Genomic DNA, 22,886 nt, shown 5'->3' with positions numbered 1-22,886 from the left:
GCGGCGCAGGCACCGCGTTTTATAGCGCGCATAACGGTGAGGGGACGCGCCGGCGCCAGTGCGTCTGCCGCGTCTATGACGCAACACAATCCAACACAATCCACTTTAATCCAGCTGGCGCGGCGAGGAGAATGAGGTGGGGCGGACGCCTACGACGCCGGATGCAGGGACAAGGCGGGTGAATGAGATGCCTTCGCATCTAAAAATCGTGAATGATTTAATCACCCAATACCCCAGGGTCACTGGCCAAGGAATGCTACATTTTAAGATTATGATGAAGCCCGGACGGATTCCAGAGAGAGGAAAAGTGCGGCATGAAGTGTTAGTTAACTCATGCGGGCGGTGCTGACGGATCCCGCTGGCGGTGGGCACACGACGTTGCCCCTCACCGGAAGTCTGTGAAAAAGCTGGCCAATAGCAGGCGTCTCTTCTCTGTGACACGTAAATGCGGCGATGGCGTGAAAACGCTCGAAATGATGGCGGGCATCAGAAGCAAAGGAGACGCATATTTGTACTATTATGAGCAATGTGAAAGGAAGCACAGGAACGCGTCTCAAACAGCCTTGAAACAGACTCGGAGCGGTACGCGGTTGGCGCTGGAAAAACAAAGGGTGGAAGGAGGTCGCTCTTCCACTAACTGTTGGCACTCCCACCACTCTTGCATTTGTGCAAAGCAGCAGCTTAACGTCATTTCGCCGATAATATGGTATCGTCTGACAGCCGATAAGACGCAGGGAGGGAATGGGAGCAGTTGTTAGAACAGCGTCCTTGTTTCCACTTTGTTCCCGACGGCGGCCGCTTCGTATTCACTCACATCTGGGTCTGAGGGTGTTTTCTACGCGTTCCTGTGTTCCCTTTCATATTGCTCATAATAATACATTGCAATACTGCGCGCTCTCAGTAGGCCGGTAGTACTCCCTCGTCTGACCATACAACATGAATTGGGTTAGATGGCGGCCTTCCTTTTGTTGATTCTTTCTACTCGCAGGGTCTAGAAAGGCTGGCGCTGCTTATCACAGAAGCGCTGCCAGTGGAAGTGGCGCGGCTGAGAAGAGTGAAGCGAAAGGCAGTACCGCCGGGTCTAGAAAGGCTGGCGCTGCCCATCACAGAAGCGTTGCCAGTGGAAGTGGCGCAACTGAGAAGAGCGAAGCGAAAGGCAGTACCGCCGGTTCAAAAAACGCCACCAAGAAGGGCGCTCGCCGTGGTGCCGAAATTGGTGGTGGTCGAGGCAAAGCTGAAGAGCATGCGGCCAGTGACGCCAAGGGCAGTTCCTCTGTAAGCTTAGACGGCGAAATCCCGGCCTCGACCGCGGCCAGCGGAAGCGCAGTCAGCACCGAAGCAGCTGGTAGCGCATCCACCAAAGGCAGTTCAACTGGCAGGGCATCCACTGGAGCGGCAGACAAGCAACGGAAACCGGGAAGCGGCAAGACCGCAGGGAGTACGCGTAGCAGCCGGACTGGTGGTACTTCCCGGAAGCAGTCATCGGTGTCGCCAAAGATGACCAAGAGTAAGCACGCTCAATTCAACCCCGTTAAAAAACCTTCAGGAGCAGCCATGGTCTACACTCTAGGAAGTCCCCTTAGGGCGCATTCACCGCAATGCTTCAGAATGACCAATCTAAGTTACCTAGTGTGCTAATTCGGCGAATGACGAAGCCAAACTTACGTTTTGACTAAAAAAAATGGCAGCATCTCCACTCCGCGGATGATGGCGAGGATGCGGAGTACGGGTACTCGAAATGACATTCAAGTTGCGCTCCGAGTGACATCCGATTTACGCCCCGACCGTCATTCGATTTGAGGCGTGAGTTGCACTTTGATAATTCCCTAAATGAATCTGCAACTCACGGCTCAAATCAAATTTCGCTTGATTTTCGCTTGATGGTGGTGTGTGCTCGGATGGACGCGGACGGACACTGGGAGGTCCTAAGGTACTCCGCACCGTTACATGCGAGGGAGTAAGCCGTTTGACTCTCTGGTACTAACTCACAGTCGTGGCCCAATGGGCAGGACGACTGACCTATACTAACTCGGTCCGGTCTACCAGACACAGGCTCGAATCCTGCTGGTACCTGTGTGATTTTTTGCGATCGTAAATGCTATGCGCACGGATGCGGACTGACATTATGCGGTCCTAAGGTACTCCGCACCTAAAAATGCACGTGCGCAGGGACAACACGCAAGGCATGCAAAGAGTCTTGCATTGCGCTATGTCCCAGCCCAGAGGCAATTTTTGACTCAAATTCTATGCTCGGCGACGTCATTCACCGAATTTACATACTACGCCACTTCGGTTATTCCGGAACATTGTGGTGAAGGCGCCCTAGGTGAAGGTTTGAAGGTTTTAGAGTGAAGGCTTGGAGGTAAATACGCTGTGACATACGTACGAACCGACAATTACAATCGCATATATCTCAATATAAACAATTACAATTCATAATTTACTACGTCATATTCCGCAAGATTTTGAGCTTGCACGACTTTTTCTTACTATTTACTAGTGAGTGCATAATTCCTATTCACGAACTAAACCTACCTAAATCTCACTCGATTCCCCTCAGAGCTGCCCGAGCGGCCACTGATCTGCGTGTTCGGCGACCGCGTCGACTGGAAAATGCGCTTCCCCGAAGACGGACTGTGCGACCTGGCCTTCTACAGCGCGCTCTACGCGGACAAGGCCAACACATTTCAGGGAGGCGAATTCGCCGCGGGCTTGCGACGTGTGCTGGCCGTGGTGAAGACGTACACGTCCACCGAGTCCGGCATCGCCGTGGCGACCACGTGAGACAATTGCGATAATTCTTAACAATAAGGAGCACTGGGGTGGTGCCTGCGTCCTTCTAACTTCTTTATTATCTTGTCTTGCTGTTGCGCTATCAAACGCCGCAGCGTTTATAGCGCATACTTTAAACCATAGAGTTTCATACTAATATACACTAGAGAGAAATCTGGCGCCACCGTCTAGGGGAGCCGCGCTTCGGCGAACGTTCCGTCATGTACCGGGCACTGGGCAGGCACGTCTCACTTGTCTTTGGCATGGCTCATGAAGAGGCTGAAAAGTTGGCTCTGGTTGCAAAAAAAAGCAACAATATTCTGTAGAAGCTTCATCAAATTTGTTTTGTTAGTGCAAAATTGAACCTCCAGAAAGATTAATTTGTCAGTGATTATGTAGAAGCTTCATGCACGATGAACGAGAAAGAAATGTTACCCTTTTTTTTTGGTTTTGGCTTCGAGACAAAAAAAAAGCCATATGGCTAGCTAAGCCAAGTAGGCGAGGAATGTCGCTAGCGGCAATGGCGCCGCCCACGGCGACCCGCGGCTAGCCACCATACCGCGGCTGCAGCGACATATTTCCCTCTAGTATATATTAGTATGAAACTCTATGCTTTAAACGTCTTAAGCGCGCATCTTTATAGCGCATGTGTACACCAGCTGCCTGCAAAGCCAACAAGCATTTAGTGCTTAGGTAGACCGGGGGAAAGGCTATGGAAAACAAACGTGAATAAAGATGAATGAATGAATGAATGAATCAGCGAGATCCCTTCTGAGAAGGAAACTGAGTCTGAGTCTGAATTTGAGATTGCATGCATGCGTGTGTGTGAAGGAGGGGGGGGGGGGGGGTGTTGAATATTAATTCCAAGACGCACCGGCTTTTTTTTTCTCTCGATATTCTCCTCCAGAGGCATTGATAAAGCCAGCAAAGATATTTCGTCGAAAAAAGGAGAAGAAACGTTCGAGCAGCTATGGTCCACTGGCGTACACCACTACGGCGTTCTTGACTTTGTGCCATCCAAGAAAACGGAGGGGAAAGATGTACAGGCCCTGTTCGTTCTTCTTAAGGTACCAGCAATAATTTTGTGCTCTGCTTTTTGGTATTGCGCCGCGCGCATCGTGGGAAAATACTAACTTCGGCTTTTTTTTTTTGTTGTTGTTGTTCCTGCGATTTATACAGAAGCTTAAGAAGATGCAAGCCAATCATACTAGTAAAAAGAGAAACTTCAAGCCGTATCTTGCGGTGGGGATGGCATACTTCAAGGACGTCAACGCAAAAATTTACAGAAATCTTGAAAAGGCCTTGAAGTAAGTCATTTCGCTAAATGTTTTTCTTTTCATATAATCATGGCATGCCCAGTGGTACGCTGTCTTATCGTAACAGGATAAACGCTCAGTGCACTGAAGCCACAGCCCGTAATACAATTATTAGTCGTCGTGTGCCTACTAGAGAACTACTAGAGCAGACCGGAGGCACATTTTAACGGCCCCCAGCTGCTTCTATACCGCGTAGCCCAAGTCCGTTGCTTGCCCCTGATATTCTTATCTAAACAGTCAACGTCGTCTGTTTCCCATCACACCCGTTGGTGGCTAACATAATCATCGTGCCGCCCGTCCATTTTTCGTCCTTCAAGTTAGGTGCTCTGCCTAACCTTACTGCGTTAACCTGACACTTATAAGTGTTCTGTCAGCTCTTCTCTAATCAATGGCCCACCCTTTGCAAGTTGCGGAATGGCGCGTAACGGTGTGAGGGAGGAGAAAGGACATGCACCGCTTATAAAGGGACCCTGCGACACTTTCTTGACTTTTGAAATCTTAAATGCTTGCAGAACCTGGTCACCCAACACACCAAGTACTTAGACTGGGGGGTCGCAAAGTACCTCAGCCAAAAATTACTGCTCTATGCCCATCAGATAACTTGGAAACTCGCTCAAAAGATTTTTCTTTCTTTCCCGGCCTTGCCGTTCTTCGACGGCTCGTGTTACGTCACTAAGGCCATGTAGCGGCTGTTGGCCGGTATTCCTTCAGTTGCAGCAATGAACGCTTTTCAATTGCAAATTTTAAAGAAAGCCACAAAAAACAAAGCAGAAATAAAAGGTGTATCTGGTGCGACGAGCAAATCACGCAGTGCCGCTCCGTGCTGGCGATAAATGTAGTTTTCGCAGTGGTTCCAGACGCGAAGGAAAGAGTGAAAGCGCTTATCGAAAGTGTTGCCGGGTCCCTTTAAGGTCGCAGCGGAAACACCACAGAAATAAATCCCAACGAAAGCACGGCAACGCGCCTTTCTTATTCCCTGCCGGTGAAGACACGCGTAAGCATCCGGAGACAAAAGTTTCAAAGCCACACGCTGTGGTCACGTGGCCGATGCCGTGCCCACAGCCAGCCAGGGTTAAAAGAAGAAAAAATCATGAGCCATTCCACTCTGCGAAGGTGGATAGCCAGCGAAGCTTTGAAACCTGCGATAAAGCGTTACTGAGATATTTGGGTGAATAAGTAAATTTTAAATCTCGGAGGTGGCAGTGGTTACCCCTAAAAAACGCGGGAAACAGTACGCGTAACAAAGAGGCAAGAAGGGCTGACGGCGGGAGGTTTTGAGTGTGATTGTCACGTTGAAATACTCGAACAGATTTTGTCGCTTACACCCATTTCCTTGGACAACTATTGAGGGGTTGGGGGCTGGGTTGTGGGGGAGGGAGAGGAGGACAGCGAAGAACAGGACGTCACAGCGTTTTGTTTACGAGTAACGGCGCCTATAAATTATTGTTTTAACGTGTTCCGCTCGGTCATGCCCTGCTTCGTAAAGCTAGTTTCCTTTCACTGTGGCTCACCTTGCGGTGAAGTATTCTTTACCGGCGATATTGTCAATTTAAGGGCCTTTTGGGGGAAAAAAAACTGTGGTTGATTACTCTGTCATATGAATCGGTAGAGCACGAAAGTGAAATGTGCAGCGAAATCTGAAGCTCAGCATGATTTGCGGGTCGGCGGCTGTCTTGTGGGTGTGCTTGGAGAGCGACGTCCTGCTGGCGGGTCGCTTCGGCAAAGATGTACGGGCGTCATTTCCGTGACGGATATGACCTCAGCGAAATGTTGGTGTATACCGGCATAAAACACTTTCATGTTAAAATATAAAAACCCGAAAACGAACAATCCTAAGTATAACGTACTCTTTAGTACGAAAGGTTGCTTCCCGCAAGAAGACCCTATGTGCAGGCGTGCACCCTTCACAGGCCGCTTGCTCAGTTGTACTGGCGTCACTTCCGTGACGGATATGACATCAGTGAAATCTTTGTGTATCAGGGAATAAAACACTTTCATGTTAAAAGCTTTTGGAATGCAGCTATTGTCCATTCTGCAGACCTCCCCCTGCCCTCCAATTCGGCACCCATGGATTATCGTCTCCCGCGACTAAGCGAATGCGGCATTCGCAGGGACCTCAAGGTCGGTCTAGTGGTCCTCCGCACTCACCTGGACGGCGGCGCGGACGAAGTGGACGCTAACAAGGGCTGCACGATAACGGGAACGACGGTGTGGGAAAAGCCGCTCGTCGAGAACCAGCCCAACATTGTAAGTCCCAACTCTTCTCCATATTTAACGCGTACAATTTCGTTTTAACGCCAGCCAATCCCAAAAAATTCACGCAAGCTTGCACTCACGCGCAAGCCTTCAATGGCGAAGCTGTTGTGGGTGAGCATTGCCGGATTGATAGTTAAGTTACAGTATCATTGTTTATTTACATAGTTCCGGTGCTAGTAACCGTCGTCATATGCATCGAAGAGGTCGTCGTCTTCTTCGCGGCGAGTGGGGGATGAAAAGTCATCCTGTAGACTTTCATCAGCTTAACTGGCGAAGCTTGCACAACGTCGCGCAACGCTTGAACCCTAGCGAAGTTGCAGGATTTTTTTATAAGTGAGCACTCAAGGACACATCACCACCACGCATGTGTACAACTTTGAAATTGTTTATTTCCATGCTCCGTCATTGCTTTGCACTGTGCTAGTAGTAGTATTAGTAGTAGTCATATTGTCGCGGCAATATGCTTCGAAAACCTCCAGCGCTTGACGACAGCGCTGGAGGGGTTTTTTTGTTTGTTTGTTTGTTTGTTTTTGCCAAAGCCATCGCGCATGCCGGGAACGCTCGGCGGTCGTAGCGAGGCACGCGCTCACGCGCGCTCCACATTTTCTTGGTATGTTTTTCTGCAGCACCTAACTTACGGCTTGTAGAATACAGTTGAACCTCGTTATAACGAACACTGATAAAGCGAATTATCGGCTATAGGGAACTAAATATGATCTTTGGTTGGTCACGCTTTGTTTTAATGGCACTTTTATAACGAAACTGAAACCGTCAGCCGCACACGATATCAGATATAACGAAGAATTATTTGACCAGGAGGCTGAGAAGCTACTTGGAAAAACCCTCCGGCACCCGAAACTGCAGAAGTATAAAGGCCCTTTTGTTCGTTGACACTGTGGAAAACTCCATCCTGCTCAGTGCTGTGAATAGCCACCACATGAAGCTTCACATCCTTCACGAAATAAATAAGGACGCAGGCCTGTTTTGTCAAGTGAACCTTGTTTTGTTGTAATTTCACGTACTCATGTTCCGGCTCATTCATCTTGAAATGCAACAAGGAGACGGGTAAGGGTTACTTTGTTTATAGTGGGCTGGAAGCCTAAAAAATGCATTTTTGCATCAAGTATTTTTGCGCCAGCCACATTGTAGATTTTTTACAGCCGATTTTTACCTCTACTGTTATAACGAATATCGGTTATAACAAACAAATTTTCTGTCCCGATGCTGCTTCGTTATGACGAGGTTCGACTGTGGCTCCACTGTTGAAAACTGTTTCCTCTGTCACTGCTTACAAACGGCCAAAGACAGCAACGACACCCGACAGCGTTGGCTGTGTCGTAGAACGACAGCAGTCACGAATATCTGACGTGTGGCGTAGCCCGGAAGTTGGTACAGACGACTTCGTAGAGCGCCATGACGGCAACGTTTTAACACCCTTATTAACGGCCGCGCGATGATTCCGCTCGACTCGCAGAAAGACACGTTGGATTACGTGCGGCAGAGGAATTCATCTTTCGACAAGACCACGAGGCTGGCGATATCAGTGTCCCTGGCCGGACGCTGGTACAAGTCCCTGACTGGAGGCAAGAACAGAAGCGCCTATGTAGTCGGCGCCAAGTGCCAGCCGCTAGACAACGGAACCGGCACTCAACTCGATTCCCGCATTACGGTACCAACACGACGCATGAAACGGGGCCTCACGATTCTATACCATTCCTACCTTTCGAGATCAGAGGCATCACATAAAACGCCTACAATTTCCCTATTATTTTGTTTATCAAATTATCAAATTATTTGATAAACGAAGCTGAAGCTGTTACGAGAACGCTGAGAATGAGATTGAAATATGAATGACATATTGACCTTGAATTACAATTTGGCTACGCGTACTTTATTTGTCAACGTATCGGTCTTTGCGCTGTCGAAATAACTTGGAGACCAATCAAGTGCATGAAACAAACCCACGATTGTTTAAGTTTACGATTCAGCATACTGCTGAGTTAACCTAATGAGCAAGGACTACAGCCATACCCTAGCAAACAAATATTGGACTCCGTTTCACAGTGGCTTTCCTGAGCCTGGTGACAGTGCAGGGATGGCTTAAATTCAGCGGCTTCGTGTTATTTAAATGGGAACTGTGAACGTTATTTATCTATAATACATGCTGAGATAAAATTCCTTATGTCAATGTAGTTGCCTGAACAGTCTAACCCAAGAGAGTTTGTTTCGTTATAGTTACGGGAAAATACAAGCTACAGCCATTTTTTGTAAATGCACTTCTCCCGTACAAGGGCATCTATTGGCAGCAGACGAGAATCCTGGAACGGTTATAACTCCCCTGTGGACTAATTGTGATAAGCAAATAAAACTCAGCGCAATGATAAGGTCGTTTAAGCGTTCCATAGCCTTATATTGATTAAGCGCTACAGTGCCTGTTCAAAAAAGTTGGTTTTGCCTCAAAGCGTGTTCTGCCCAGGGTGTTAAACTGCTCGCAGGGTTAAAGCTCTTAGAAAACACTGTTTGTAACGATAAGTCGAAATGAAATGATAGACATTATAAAGCTCGGTAACGGTGATTGAGGAGTTGGACATCGTATTTATAGCGCCTCCAACCTGTACTTGTATTTCGTCAAGTTACTATAATCCCGTGGCCTAAACAGGCGTACAACGCGCTCTATTTATTTTGGCGCAATTCCTTCTGCGCGTAATTCCGTGCCGTAGGTGTGCATGGACGAGACATACGGGGCGCACGCGGCCATGGACAAGTCGCATGAAGTGATTACCACCTACGAAGAGAGCGCAGGGCTGGCCTTCGTCTTCGACAACGAGGTGACGCTTTTCGCAAAGGCGAGTTTGGTTTTATCTCGCAGGTTCCTTCCAGTGATCGAATACGTAAAGTATTCGGCCATCGCGATAAGGCAGGTCACTGGGGTCTTTCTTAAGGTCGTGAATGTACGCACGTTAGGCTTCAGTTAATTCAGTGGCTGATCGGCAGATTTGCGATCTCTCTCCCTCTCTCTCTCTCTCTCTCTCTCTCTATATATATATATATATATATATATATATATATATATAGATACGGGACGAGGGACTCGGTAAAGATACATATCAAGGTTGCAGTCGTCATTGCCAGTGCTATTCGGCTTTTTTTTTCGAAATATTTAATAGGGCCGAATGACGTGTGCTTGTCACGTTTCTTTTTTGATTCATTGATAAATAACCGAAAATATAAGTCGAGAAAAAATCCGCCGTTTTCCGGGAGCGGGACTCGAACCCACATCTCCGCATAACCGGTGCGGTGCGTTAGCCATTACGCTATCCCCACAGCGGCTTCTCTCTCGACTTTAAAGCGGGGGTTTATATTTACAAGAGCTCTGAGGCCGGTCAACTAGCGCCGCCCCTCGACTACCGCGGGAGACGTAGAACGTCTTCTTTCCCAGCGGCCGCCACGTAGAACGTGGTCGGAGGTCGGGGTTAGCAATTGGCATATCCGAACTGCTGGAGCCAGTGCCTCGTAATGCATGTAGCAGAACAGAGAGATACGGGACGAGGGACTCGGTAAAGATACATATCAAGGTTGCAGTCGTCATTGCCAGTGCTATTCGGCTTTTTTTTTCCGAAATATTTAATAGGGCCGAATGACGTGTGCTTGTCACGTTTCTTTTTTGATTCATTGATAAATAACCGAAAATATAAGTCGAGAAAAAATCCGCCGTTTTCCGGGAGCGGGACTCGAACCCACATCTCCGCATAACCGGTGCGGTGCGTTAGCCATTACGCTATCCCCACAGCGGCTTCTCTCTCGACTTTAAAGCGGGGGTTTATATTTACAAGAGCTCTGAGGCCGGTCAACTAGCGCCGCCCCTCGACTACCGCGGGAGACGTAGAACGTCTTCTTTCCCAGCGGCCGCCACGTAGAACGTGGTCGGAGGTCGGGGTTAGCAATTGGCATATCCGAACTGCTGGAGCCAGTGCCTCGTAATGCATGTAGCAGAACAGAGAGATACGGGACGAGGGACTCGGTAAAGATACATATCAAGGTTGCAGTCGTCATTGCCAGTGCTATTCGGCTTTTTTTTTCGAAATATTTAATAGGGCCGAATGACGTGTGCTTGTCACGTTTCTTTTTTGATTCATTGATAAATAACCGAAAATATAAGTCGAGAAAAAATCCGCCGTTTTCCGGGAGCGGGACTCGAACCCACATCTCCGCATAACCGGTGCGGTGCGTTAGCCATTACGCTATCCCCACAGCGGCTTCTCTCTCGACTTTAAAGCGGGGGTTTATATTTACAAGAGCTCTGAGGCCGGTCAACTAGCGCCGCCCCTCGACTACCGCGGGAGACGTAGAACGTCTTCTTTCCCAGCGGCCGCCACGTAGAACGTGGTCGGAGGTCGGGGTTAGCAATTGGCATATCCGAACTGCTGGAGCCAGTGCCTCGTAATGCATGTAGCAGAACAGAGAGATACGGGACGAGGGACTCTCTCTGTTCTGCTACATGCATTACGAGGCACTGGCTCCAGCAGTTCGGATATGCCAATTGCTAACCCCGACCTCCGACCACGTTCTACGTGGCGGCCGCTGGGAAAGAAGACGTTCTACGTCTCCCGCGGTAGTCGAGGGGCGGCGCTAGTTGACCGGCCTCAGAGCTCTTGTAAATATAAACCCCCGCTTTAAAGTCGAGAGAGAAGCCGCTGTGGGGATAGCGTAATGGCTAACGCACCGCACCGGTTATGCGGAGATGTGGGTTCGAGTCCCGCTCCCGGAAAACGGCGGATTTTTTCTCGACTTATATTTTCGGTTATTTATCAATGAATCAAAAAAGAAACGTGACAAGCACACGTCATTCGGCCCTATTAAATATTTCGAAAAAAAAAGCCGAATAGCACTGGCAATGACGACTGCAACCTTGATATGTATCTTTACCGAGTCCCTCGTCCCGTATCTCTCTGTTCTGCTACATGCATTACGAGGCACTGGCTCCAGCAGTTCGGATATGCCAATTGCTAACCCCGACCTCCGACCACGTTCTACGTGGCGGCCGCTGGGAAAGAAGACGTTCTACGTCTCCCGCGGTAGTCGAGGGGCGGCGCTAGTTGACCGGCCTCAGAGCTCTTGTAAATATAAACCCCCGCTTTAAAGTCGAGAGAGAAGCCGCTGTGGGGATAGCGTAATGGCTAACGCACCGCACCGGTTATGCGGAGATGTGGGTTCGAGTCCCGCTCCCGGAAAACGGCGGATTTTTTCTCGACTTATATTTTCGGTTATTTATCAATGAATCAAAAAAGAAACGTGACAAGCACACGTCATTCGGCCCTATTAAATATTTCGAAAAAAAAAGCCGAATAGCACTGGCAATGACGACTGCAACCTTGATATATATATATATATATATATAGAGAGAGAGAGAGAGAGAGAGAGAGAGTCTGGAAGCATAAAAACTCGCACAGAGCGCGAAAAGCGAAACAATAGGGTAAGTAGAGCCAGGGACGCACGAGAAAACCATTAAAAATCAAAATAAAGGTTTAGTGATGTTTCAGGAAGAGGACTTCCTTTCTTCAGAGCACAGAATAAGTTGGTTTCAGGGTCACATATATACAGAAAATGTAGCAAGGGCAAGGGAAGGGAGTTTGTACAATGGGATCACTGTTGGCAGCAAAATAGTGAGAGAAGTGGAAGAGGAAAAACTAAAAATAAATAAAAAATAAAACGGATAACAAGAACCCACAGTATATATATACATATATATATATATATATATATATATATATATATATATATATATATATATATATATATATATATATATATATATATATATATATATATATATATATATATATATATATATAGTATAAGTAAAGAGACGGATACACAGCAAGAACAATAACAAACAATGTTTACTTACGTAGCGGCAACGGGACTTGCCTTCATCAGAGTAAAGTTACATGATTTTGCTGTCGCAAACATTTTGAACACATTTCTTATATAGGTTTGCATAAAACTGTGAGAAAGAGCGGAAAATGTTCCGGAAATGGGGAGTGTGCATACAGTCAGGCTACGCCTATGTTACAACATCAACAAACAAACAAGAAAAATAAAAAGGGGGGGGGGAGCGAGAGAGAGAAAAAGGGTTCGTGTTAACAATGCAGCGTTCAAGGTTGCACCATGACGGGTCAACGTATGCCGCGCGGGCTGCAAGTTCAGACAATGGGGGAAACTGGACAACCGCGATTTGAAAAGAAAGGGAAGAGTATTCAGTGACTGCTGAGACTGGTTCTGGAGGAAGCGAAGATGGGTGTGCCCCCCGCGGGTCAAGGGAATAGATAGGGGGCACAAAAGAGCATTTCACAGAAGCTAGCAATTGAACAGGAAATAGGTAGGGTCACAAAAGGTTAAACATGAATAGATCACAAAGAGTTAAACATTCTTAAGTGATGGTGGGAACGAGGCCTCCCTCCCCAGGACAAATGGCATTGTTGAGCCGCATTAGGCTAATAAAGCTGCTGTATTAGGAGAGTTTCTGCAAATTCTGATGGCAAACTCGAGGGTAGGAATAATGAACATAGTTATAAAAATTATGAAGCCGCTAATTTTAATCGAGGGATAAGCACGTTAGTTTTCCGTAACTTTCATTAATTCCAAGCGTGGCTGACCCAAACTTATAAATGAGATAAGATTCCCGAACCTCGCGGTCGTGGTGCGTTTTGAAGGCGGATTCTAAAATCGTTGCTTTAAGATGTTCAAATGCATGCCCGGGACTGTTCACATCTCTTGACAGGGGCAAATAAGGGCAGCTTTTTGCATGCAAAAAGCTGCCCTTATTCGTTCCTGTCAAGACATGTGAACAGTCCCGGGCATGCATTTGAACATCTTAAAGCAACGATTTTAGAATCCGCCTTCAAAACGCACCACGACCGCGAGGTTCGGGAATCTTATCTCATTTCTAAGTTTGGGTCAGCCACGCTTGGAATTAATGAAAGTTACGGAAAACTAACGTGCTTATCCCTCGATTAAAATTAGCGGCTTCATAATTTTTATAACTATGTCCATTATTCCTACCCTCGAGTTTGCCATCAGAATGCGCAGAAACTCTCCTAATACAGCAGCTTTATTAGCCTAATGCGGCTCAACAATGCCATTTGTCCTGGGGAGGGAGGCCTCGTTCCCACCATCACTTAAGAATGTTTAACTCTTTGTGATCTATTCATGTTTAACCTTTTGTGACCCTACCTATTTCCTGTTCAATTGCTAGCTTCTGTGAAATGCTCTTTTGTGCCCCCTATCTATTCTCTTGACCCGCGGGGGGCACACCCATCTTCGCTTCCCCCCGAACCAGTCTCAGCAGTCACTGAATACCTCAGTGTATACTCTTCCCTTTCTTTTCAAACCGCGGTTGTCCAGTTTCCCCCATTGTCTGAACTTGCAGCCCGCGCGGCATACGTTGACCCGTCATGGTGCAACCTTGAACGCTGCATTGTTAACACGACCCCTTTTTCTCTCTCTCGCTCCCCCCCCCTTTTTATTTTTCTTGTTTGTTTGTTGATGTTGTAACATAGGCGTAGCCTGACTGTATGCACACTCCCCATTTCCGAAACATTTTCCGCTCTTTCTCACAGTTTTATGCAAACCTATATAAGAAATGTGTTCAAAATGTTTGCGACAGCAAAATCATGGAACTTTACTCTGATGAAGGCAAGTCCCGTTGCCGCTACGTAAGTAAACATTGTTTGTTATTGTTCTTGCTGTGTATCCGACTCTTTACTTATACTATTTCTGCGCGCTTTGTGAGTTTATCTTTCTCTAGATTTATATATATATATATATATGTATATATATATATATATATATATAAAATTTCGACCACGGCAAAAAAAAGAGAAAAGATTTAATAACGTTTCGGCCGAGGGACCGGCCTTCGTCAGATACCTCTGTCAAATACCTCTGTATCTGACGAAGGCCGGTCTCTCGGCCGAAACGTTATTAAATCTGTTCTCTTTTTTTTACCGTGGTCTCTCTCTCTCTCTCTCTCTCTCTCTCTCTCTATATATATATTGTAATGCAGAAGATTGGCAACGTTCACCGGAAGAATCAAGACCGTCACCAATCCCCTGCGGGAGATGTGCGCCACTTTATCGTCGTCGGTAGCAGAAGCCGAATATGGAAGCCGCACCGCCATCGCCTGGAGCGACGGGGTTCTCTCTCGCTCTGCTTCCTCCAAGCGTCGACTGTGCTCGGACTGTGCTCGGCCTGTGCCCTCCTCGTCTTTCGCCTACACAGCAACCCTTGCCAATAAACCCCATTTCAAGTGGTGGAGGAGCCGGGGTCACGATCCAGTCCTGGAACTCCGGAGCCGAAAGCTGCCCGAAAGGATGACCAGCGAAGCCAACCAAACCGCTACGCCCTCGCCTCGGCCTGTGATATGCTCTGTTGCTGTGCGTGAGCGAGACCCGCCAGACTTCAACGGCACTGATGAAAACGACGCGGAAGATTGGCTCGAAACCTTTGAGCGGGTGAGCGCGTACAACCGGTGGGACGATGTTTTCAAACTCACTTACGTGAGCTTCCCCCTGACCGGCGTCGCTGAGGTGTGGTTCAAGAATAACAAGAGCCGCCTTAAGACATGGGCTGAGTTTAAGGACGAATTCCTTGCGGTTTTCGGCCGTCCAGCTGTGCGCAAGCTTCAAGCAGAGCAGCGCTTGCGCTTACGAGCCCAGCAGGTCGGTGAAAACTTCACGAGTTACATTGAAGACGTCCTCGACCTGTGTCGGCGCGTCGACCCCTCTATGCAAGAAGCTGAAAAAATCAAGCACATCTTGAAAGGAATAGATGACGACGCCTTCCAAATGCTTTTGTCGAGGGACTTACGCACCGTGACCGAAGTCATTAATATGTGCCGAAGCTTCGATGAGTTACGGAGGCAACGGGCCCTCACTCGACGATCTCTTGTACAGAATGACTGTGTGTCAAGTTTGTCAGCGATGCACGCAGATCCTTCGTTGCTTTCGCAAATCAAAGACTTCGTGCGGGAGGAGGTGGCCCGTCAGTTGTCTCTTCTACCTGCCGCGGCAAAGCCTGTGTCGACGCTAGGACCTTCTCTCGAGCATGTGATCCGAGATCAAGTTGCCGAAGCACTTCCGCCTGGTCCGCAATACGTGCCGATTGCCGCGCCAGTCACATACGCCAACATCACCGCAAGACCATTGCCGCAGTCGACCCTGACCTACCAGCCGACGTTTCCGGTGCAACCTCGAGCTGTCCCAACTGTGCCTCCGCCTCCACGGTTTAATTCCCAGGCCGGTGGTCCGTGGCGTACTCCGGATAATCGTCCTATTTGCTTTGCTTGTGGAGTACCTGGGCACGTCGCACGCTACTGCCGCCGCCGTCCGCCGTCATTATGGGACGCTACACATGCCGGTTTTCCGCCGTCGGCTCAAGCCCAGGTGCCACTTCGCTCCCCGACTGAACCTCGCTCTTCGGATCGCACCACATTTACTGACCGTCGTCCATCTTCCCCGCGCCGTCGCTCGCTTTCTCCGATGCGACGTCGTCCTGGTAACGAAGACACGGAAAACTAGTCGCCGCAGTTCCCGAGGCAAGAACTGCGCTGACGTCGAAAAGTACAAGGCCTCACCCTCCTTCGTCCCCTACTAATGTTATCGACGTTACCATAGAAGGTTTTCGCACTGTCGCCCTGGTAGACACGGGAGCTGCTGTTTCCGTCATCAAAGCCGATGTATGCCGTTTATTGCACAAAGTCACGACGCCTCTTCAAGGACTGTCGCTCCGAACCGCAAGCGCGCACAACATTGAACCAACGGCCGTTTGCACGGCTAGAGTCGTTATTCAGGACGTGCTGTACTTCATTGAACTCATTGTGCTACCGGCGTGTTCCCACGACGTCATATTAGGGTGGGACTTCCTTTCGCGTCATAACGCAGTGATCGACTGTGCGCGCGCAGAAGTTGAGTTTTCTTTCTGTGACGCACTATTTGATGACCGAAAAAGTGCCGCCACAACCAAACTTGTCATGGCAACCGACACCGACGTCCCGCCCTATTCTTCTGTTTGTGTGCCCGTGCGCTGCGCATCCACGACTGACGCCACGGCGCTGTTTACGCCCTCTGACGTTTTTCTCCGCCGCAAATGTTTTCCCCTGCCGTCTGCCCTCCTTACTCTCAGCGCCGGAACGGGCAACATGTTTGTCACTAACGTGTCTTCGGCGCCGTGCGCCCTTCTGGAGGGTGAAACACTTGGCAGCTTGGAATACATAGATTCTGGTCGCGTGATAGCCATTCCGGACCGCACTTCTCAGATTCAGGTTGCCGTACTCGACCCATGTCCGCCTGGGGCGGAGCCTTCGACTGATGTTTTTCTTGCCTCTGTTGACGACGGTCTAGACCCTACCCAGCAAGTCCAACTTTTGGCGCTGCTTCAACGATTTCAATCGTCATTCGACTTGGCCCAAAGCGAACTTGGCCGCACATCTACAGTCGAGCACTCCATCGACACTGGTACCCATGCCCCCCTCCGGCAGCGGCCTTATCGCGTTTCCCCATCTGAGCGCCGCACCATCGAGCAGCATGTGGACGACATGCTTCAGCGTGGAGTTGTTCGACCCTCAAGCAGCCCGTGGGCATCTCCTGTCGTGCTCGTCAAAAAAAAAGGATGGATCCATTCGCTTCTGCGTGGACTACCGTCGCCTCAACAATATCACGCGCAAAGACGTCTATCCGCTTCCACGCATTGATGACGCTCTGGACAGCTTGCAGGGTGCAGAGTTTTTCTCGTCTCTTGACTTGCGATCCGGATATTGGCAGGTACCTATGGCCGACGCTGATCGCTCGAAGACGGCATTTGTCACCCCTGATGGATTATATGAATTCAATGTTATGCCGTTCGGGCTGTGTAACGCCCCGGCAACATTCGAACGCATGATGGACAATATTCTGAGGGGACTCAAGTGGAAAATTTGCTTGTGCTACTTAGACGACATTGTCATTTTTTCTGCCGACTTTCCGACGCACCTTCAGCGCCTAGAACAGGTTTTAACCTGTCTTTCTCGAGCTGGACTCCAACTGAACCTAAAAAAGTGCCACTTCGCCGCGAGGAAGCTAACCATCTTGGGCCACGTCGTCACCAAGGACGGCGTTCTACCCGACCCAGCGAAGCTCCGTGCAGTGGCCGAGTTCCCGAAGCCCACTAATATAAAATCTCTTCGGAGCTTCATAGGCCTTTGCTCATACTTCCGACGTTTCATCCGCAACTTTGCCTCTATCATTGCGCCATTGACGAAACTCCTTGGTGGTGCCAGCGACTTACCTGACTGGTCCCCAGCTTGCGACCACGCGTTTGAGACTCTGCGTTGTCTACTGACCTCTCCACCTGTACTCCGCCACTTCGATCCTACAGCGCCTACTGAAGTTCACACTGACGCCAGTGGAGTTGGCCTTGGGGCCGTGCTTTGCCAACGAAGACCTGGCGTTGACGAATATGTCGTTGCCTATGCGAGCCGCACGTTGACGAAAGCTGAAGCGAATTATTCGGTAACCGAAAAGGAGTGCTTGGCCATCATCTGGGCGCTTGCTAAGTTTCGACCATATCTGTACGGCCGCCCATTTGATGTGGTCACTGACCACCACGCGCTTTGCTGGTTGGCGTCGTTAAAGGATCCGGCAGGTCGTCTTGGGCGATGGGCGCTTCGCCTACAAGAATACGACATCCGTGTCATATACAGGTCCGGTCAGAAGCATTCTGATGCCGACGCTCTGTCACGTTCACCAGTTTCTTCTGACCTTGAAAAGCCGTCCGGTGATCTGCTGGCCCTTTCGGTGACTGATATGGCAGCCGAGCAACGGAAGGATCCCTGGATCGCTTCCCTCATCAGCTGCCTATCCGATCCTTCCAGGGCCGCTACGACTCGGGCCCTGCGTAGGCAAGCATCACACTTTGCGGTACGCGATGGGCTGCTTTATCGCCGCAACTATCATGCCGACGGCCGCAAATGGTTACTTGTAATCCCTCAACATTTGCGATCCGATGTGTGCGCCTCTTTTCATTCCGATCCCACGTGCGGTCATGCCGGCCTGCTCAAAACTTATCAACGTTTGCGCATTCGTTACTTTTGGCGTGGGATGTACAGCTTTGTGCTCAAATACGTTCGGTCCTGCCAAGACTGCCAACGACGAAAGGCGCCGGTGCCCCATCTGAGCGGTCCTTTGCAACCGCTGCCTTGCCCGGCCAAGCCATTTGACCGTGTTGGCATTGACTTGTACGGCCCATTACCTTGCACAGCCGCCGGAAACCGCTGGGTTATAGTGGCCATTGACCACTTAACACGGTATGCAGAGACCGCTGCTCTGCCAACTGCCACGGCACGTGACGTTGCCTCGTTTCTCTTGCGTCGATTTATACTTCGTCACGGTGCCCCTAAAGAACTGCTCAGTGACCGGGGACGTGTCTTCCTGTCTGACGTCGTTTCGGCGCTTCTTAAAGAATGCCATGTCGTCCATCGCACGACCACAGCTTACCACCCGCAGACAAACGGTCTAACAGAGCGCTTTAACCGCACCCTTGGAGATATGTTGTCTAAGTACGTGGCGTCCGATCATAGAAATTGGGACCTGGTGCTTCCATACGTGACGTACGCTTATAACACCGCCACTCAAGTCACGACTGGGTTCTCTCCATTTTTCCTTTTATACGGGCGTGAGCCATCGTGTATGTTGGACACCATTCTGCCGTATCGTCCCGATCCATCTGAGTGTGCTCCGGTCTCGGAGGCCGCCCAGCGTGCAGAAGAATGCCGGCAACTTGCTCGTTCTTTTACCACGGAAGAACAGGGCCGCCAAAAATCTCACACTGATGGCAAGCCCGTGCCGAGCTTCGTTCCTGATTCGCGTGTATGGCTCTGGGTACCCACTCGGACTCCTGGTCTCTCCTCGAAATTCCTCTCAAACTATCAAGGCCCTTACCGCGTCATCGAACAGACTTCCCCAGTCAATTATGTTGTCGAGCCCTTAACACCTTCCCAGGATCTCCGACGCCGTGGTCGGGAAACAGTGCATGTTGAACGTCTAAAACCCTATTACGATCCACTTGTTTCGCCAGCGCCGTGAGTCGCCAGGATGGCTACCCTTTTCGCCCGGGGGTGATTGTAATGCAGAAGATTGGCAACGTTCACCGGAAGAATCAAGACCGTCACCAATCCCCTGCGGGAGATGTGCGCCACTTTATCGTCGTCGGTAGCAGAAGCCGAATATGGAAGCCGCACCGCCATCGCCTGGAGCGACGGGGTTCTCTCTCGCTCTGCTTCCTCCAAGCGTCGACTGTGCTCGGACTGTGCTCGGCCTGTGCCCTCCTCGTCTTTCGCCTACACAGCAACCCTTGCCAATAAACCCCATTTCAATATATATATATATATATATATATATATATATATATATATGTTCTCTCTCTGTCTCTCTCTCTCTCTCTCTCTCTATATATATATATATATATATATATATATATAGATATATAAAATCCAGGGAGTAGTAGAACTTTGAAGATGGTAGAGAACACAAGAGAAGAAAAACTTCGAACAAGGTAAAAGCACGATTGTGGCCTACGTTTCAGCAAAGAGAACTTGCTTTCCTCAGGGCGTCTTGCTCCTCTTCCGCGTAGTTATTTGCGGTCTCCCGAGAAGTTTCCCGAGACGTTCGTTTCACCTCGTTTTCACCTCGTTTTCGTTTCACCCACGACCTCCAGAATACCGGTCGCACCAGACCGGTATTCTGGAGGTCGTGGGTTCGGATCCCACCTGGCGGGCATTTTTTCTTCGCTTTCTTTCTTTCTTTCCAAATTCTTTATCTGTTTCAATGAGCTAACACAACCTCCCCTTTGCTTTCCGAGGTGTTCTTGACTGCCAACCCTTATTTCTGTGTTATTTCTACGAGTCCCTCATTTCCTATTCTGATTCGCTATATATATATATATATATATATATATATATATATATATATATATATACTATATAGAGAGAGAGATCAACGAAACTAATGAAAGCATTTTATTTTCCTTTGTAGAAAAGAGAACCGCCACATATTCTGTTTATTATTGCGAAACCATTAAATTTATAAACAATAGAAAAAACCCAGAGTTGTCCATATCAGGTGGCTGCGAAAATCTACTTGCCACGCTAAAAACCCGCTGCAGAGACCCAGTAAGGTGCAGTGAAAGTCAAGCAACTTTACCACTGACGAGGGACGCAGAAAGAAACAACGGGACGAGCGCTGACTTCATGGAAAAGAGCCCCTACTACTAGAAATGTAATGCAATATAATGCACAACTGGGCTAGCTAGTACTTGTTCATGGTTGTAAATAACAGCGCGCTAAGACGAGGCAGGAAGAAAAAAGTTTTAATGCGTCATCATTCTTTGCCGAGTACCCTCCCCTCCCGGTAAGCCCCGTGTAACATCCTGCATTTCCACAAAAATGCAGATATCGCGGAAGTTCCACCTGTAATCGATTTAGTACCGTAAATGGAGATAACTGGTCCCACGAAATATTGAAAAAATAAAAAATAGGAAAATAAAAAATTATGGAAAATGGCTAAACGTGTAACACCCTGCATTCCCACAATATTGCAGATTTCGGGAAAGTTTCCGATGTAATCGTTATAATAACGTAAATGGAGATAATTGGCCGGACAAGAATTTGAAAACTAAATAAATAAAAATATATATATAATAATTACGCAATCTGACGTATCGTGTAACACTCTGCATTTTTACAATAATGCAGATTTCGCGAAAGTCCCAAATGTAATCGTTAAATAAAGTAAATGGAGATAATTGGTCGGATAAAATTTCGAGAAAATAAATAATACAAAAAACATTGTATAAAATTGCGTGAAATCGCAAAACGTATGACGCATGTCAATCCACAATAATGCAGATTTCGCGAATGTTCCACTTCTAATCGTTATAACGGCGTAAATGGCGATGATTGGTCGGACAGAATTTATAAAAACCAAAAACTTCGGCATTAAATAACTCACCCTCAAGACAAGCGACATAAGAATGCTACGCATTAGTAGATTATTCTATGAATTTCTGCAGAATTTTTTGGAACGTTGGGGGAGAAAGAGAAACGTTCTGACGCAGAGGCGGCAGAAGACGTTTTTCGACGACATCAGCGCCCGTCCTGTTGTTTCTTTACTCGTTCCTCGTCTGTGCGCGCTGTTAGTAGCCATGAACGAATACCAACTTGCACAGTTGTCCATCCTGTTAACCACTGCTCTTCTTCGCGTCCACCCCAGGCGTGCAAGGCCCAGAACGCAACGAAGGGCGTCCGACCCATCGGCCTGGCTGTGTTCGACAGCGAGTTCGACGACTGGGCTAACGCGTGCAAGACCTGGAATAAGTTCGGAAACTTCACGCTCACGCGCACAGCCCGCAAGGCGGTGGACGTCTTCAAAGCACGCAACACCACGCAGCGTTTGGAGTGCGGCGAGCTGCCCGGCTGAACGTTCAACCATTCCTCTCCAACCGGCCCTTTGGAGAAAGTTCCGCGACCAGATGAAGTGTTTGCCTTGAAGGAACACAAAGTTGAACAGACCTACCTCATTTGTGTTTGTTTTTTTCTTCCTCAGTCGTCTTGCTCCTCTTCCGCGTAGTTATTTGCAGTTCCCGAAGTTTTGTGGTTTCCTCCCAGAGCCCGACCGGACTTGGCATAGGTACGGTGTGTTGCATTTCTGGAATAACCATTCGACCAAGATCAAAGACCCATTCTCAAAGTCCCCCGCCCCCCCCCCCCCCCCCAACCTTTTTTTTTTTTTTTTTTGCAGGAGCATTTTTTCTAGAATTGTTTTTTTTTTTACAAGCCTCTCCTGTTTTTAAAGAATCGGACGGTTTAAGCCTTCAAGAGACGCTAAAGTAACTCTGTTAACCTCTTCCCGCCTGCGGCAAGAATTAGTTGCAGTCATGTACTCTGTCATACGACCACATGTCTACAGCCTCAGTTCATTTTCAAAAGTTCGGAACAAAGAAGAACACCAGACGCATCTGGCTTCCACCCACGTACAAGCACGCGTGCGGGCACACACAAAATTACGAATAAATTAGCCAAAAACCGGCCGCGTACCTGGGGTCCTTTCGTTGCAAATGTCGCCGAAAGACGATAGTCGACCGGCGCCTCTGCCAAGTAAAGGCCTCCCTTCTCTTTCCCGCTCACCTCTCATGTTGTTCCTTTCCCGCCTCGTTCCTCCTAAGATAACGCGCTTGAGCTTTGCTCAAGTGAATTTAAATTTACCGCGTTCTACTGCTTCAAGTCAGGTGTATCGATGCAAGCGCTGCCAAACGGCGGAGACGCGCGTGAATTGAGGTACCCTACTACAACATTTATAGAACCACGACGCCCTACTGCACATAGAGTTTCATACATAAGCTAGTGAGAAACTCTATGCTACTGCACAAGCGTTCCAAGCGGAACGTGGATCCCATCTAGCGGAACCTTTCGTTGCTATTGCTGCTTGATTTCTTAAATGCCCCCAGGAGGTA

At 48.6% G+C, this 22,886-nt stretch overlaps 1 protein-coding gene across 1 annotated transcript; it reads left to right on the top strand.

Moving 5' to 3' along the window:
- The first annotated feature begins 1,001 nt into the window (after positions 1-1,001).
- LOC144173806 (uncharacterized) lies at positions 1,002-21,853 on the top strand. The gene is made up of 8 exons (XM_077702063.1): positions 1,002-1,507; positions 2,561-2,780; positions 3,680-3,839; positions 3,952-4,079; positions 6,200-6,335; positions 7,819-8,013; positions 9,065-9,190; positions 21,647-21,853. Exons 1-8 carry the CDS (start codon positions 1,498-1,500, stop codon positions 21,851-21,853), a joined length of 1,182 nt encoding a protein of 393 aa, XP_077558189.1. The 5' UTR covers positions 1,002-1,497.
- The last annotated feature ends 1,033 nt before the right edge of the window (positions 21,854-22,886 follow it).

The sequence above is a fragment of the Haemaphysalis longicornis genome, unplaced genomic scaffold (assembly GCF_048455015.1).
Source record: "Haemaphysalis longicornis isolate Haplotype H1 unplaced genomic scaffold, Haemaphysalis longicornis Haplotype H1 scaffold_3, whole genome shotgun sequence".
In the NCBI taxonomy this organism is placed as follows: domain Eukaryota; kingdom Metazoa; phylum Arthropoda; class Arachnida; order Ixodida; family Ixodidae; genus Haemaphysalis; species Haemaphysalis longicornis.
Note: the sequence above shows the minus strand (reverse complement) of the source record. Positions and strands in the feature narration are given on the sequence as shown.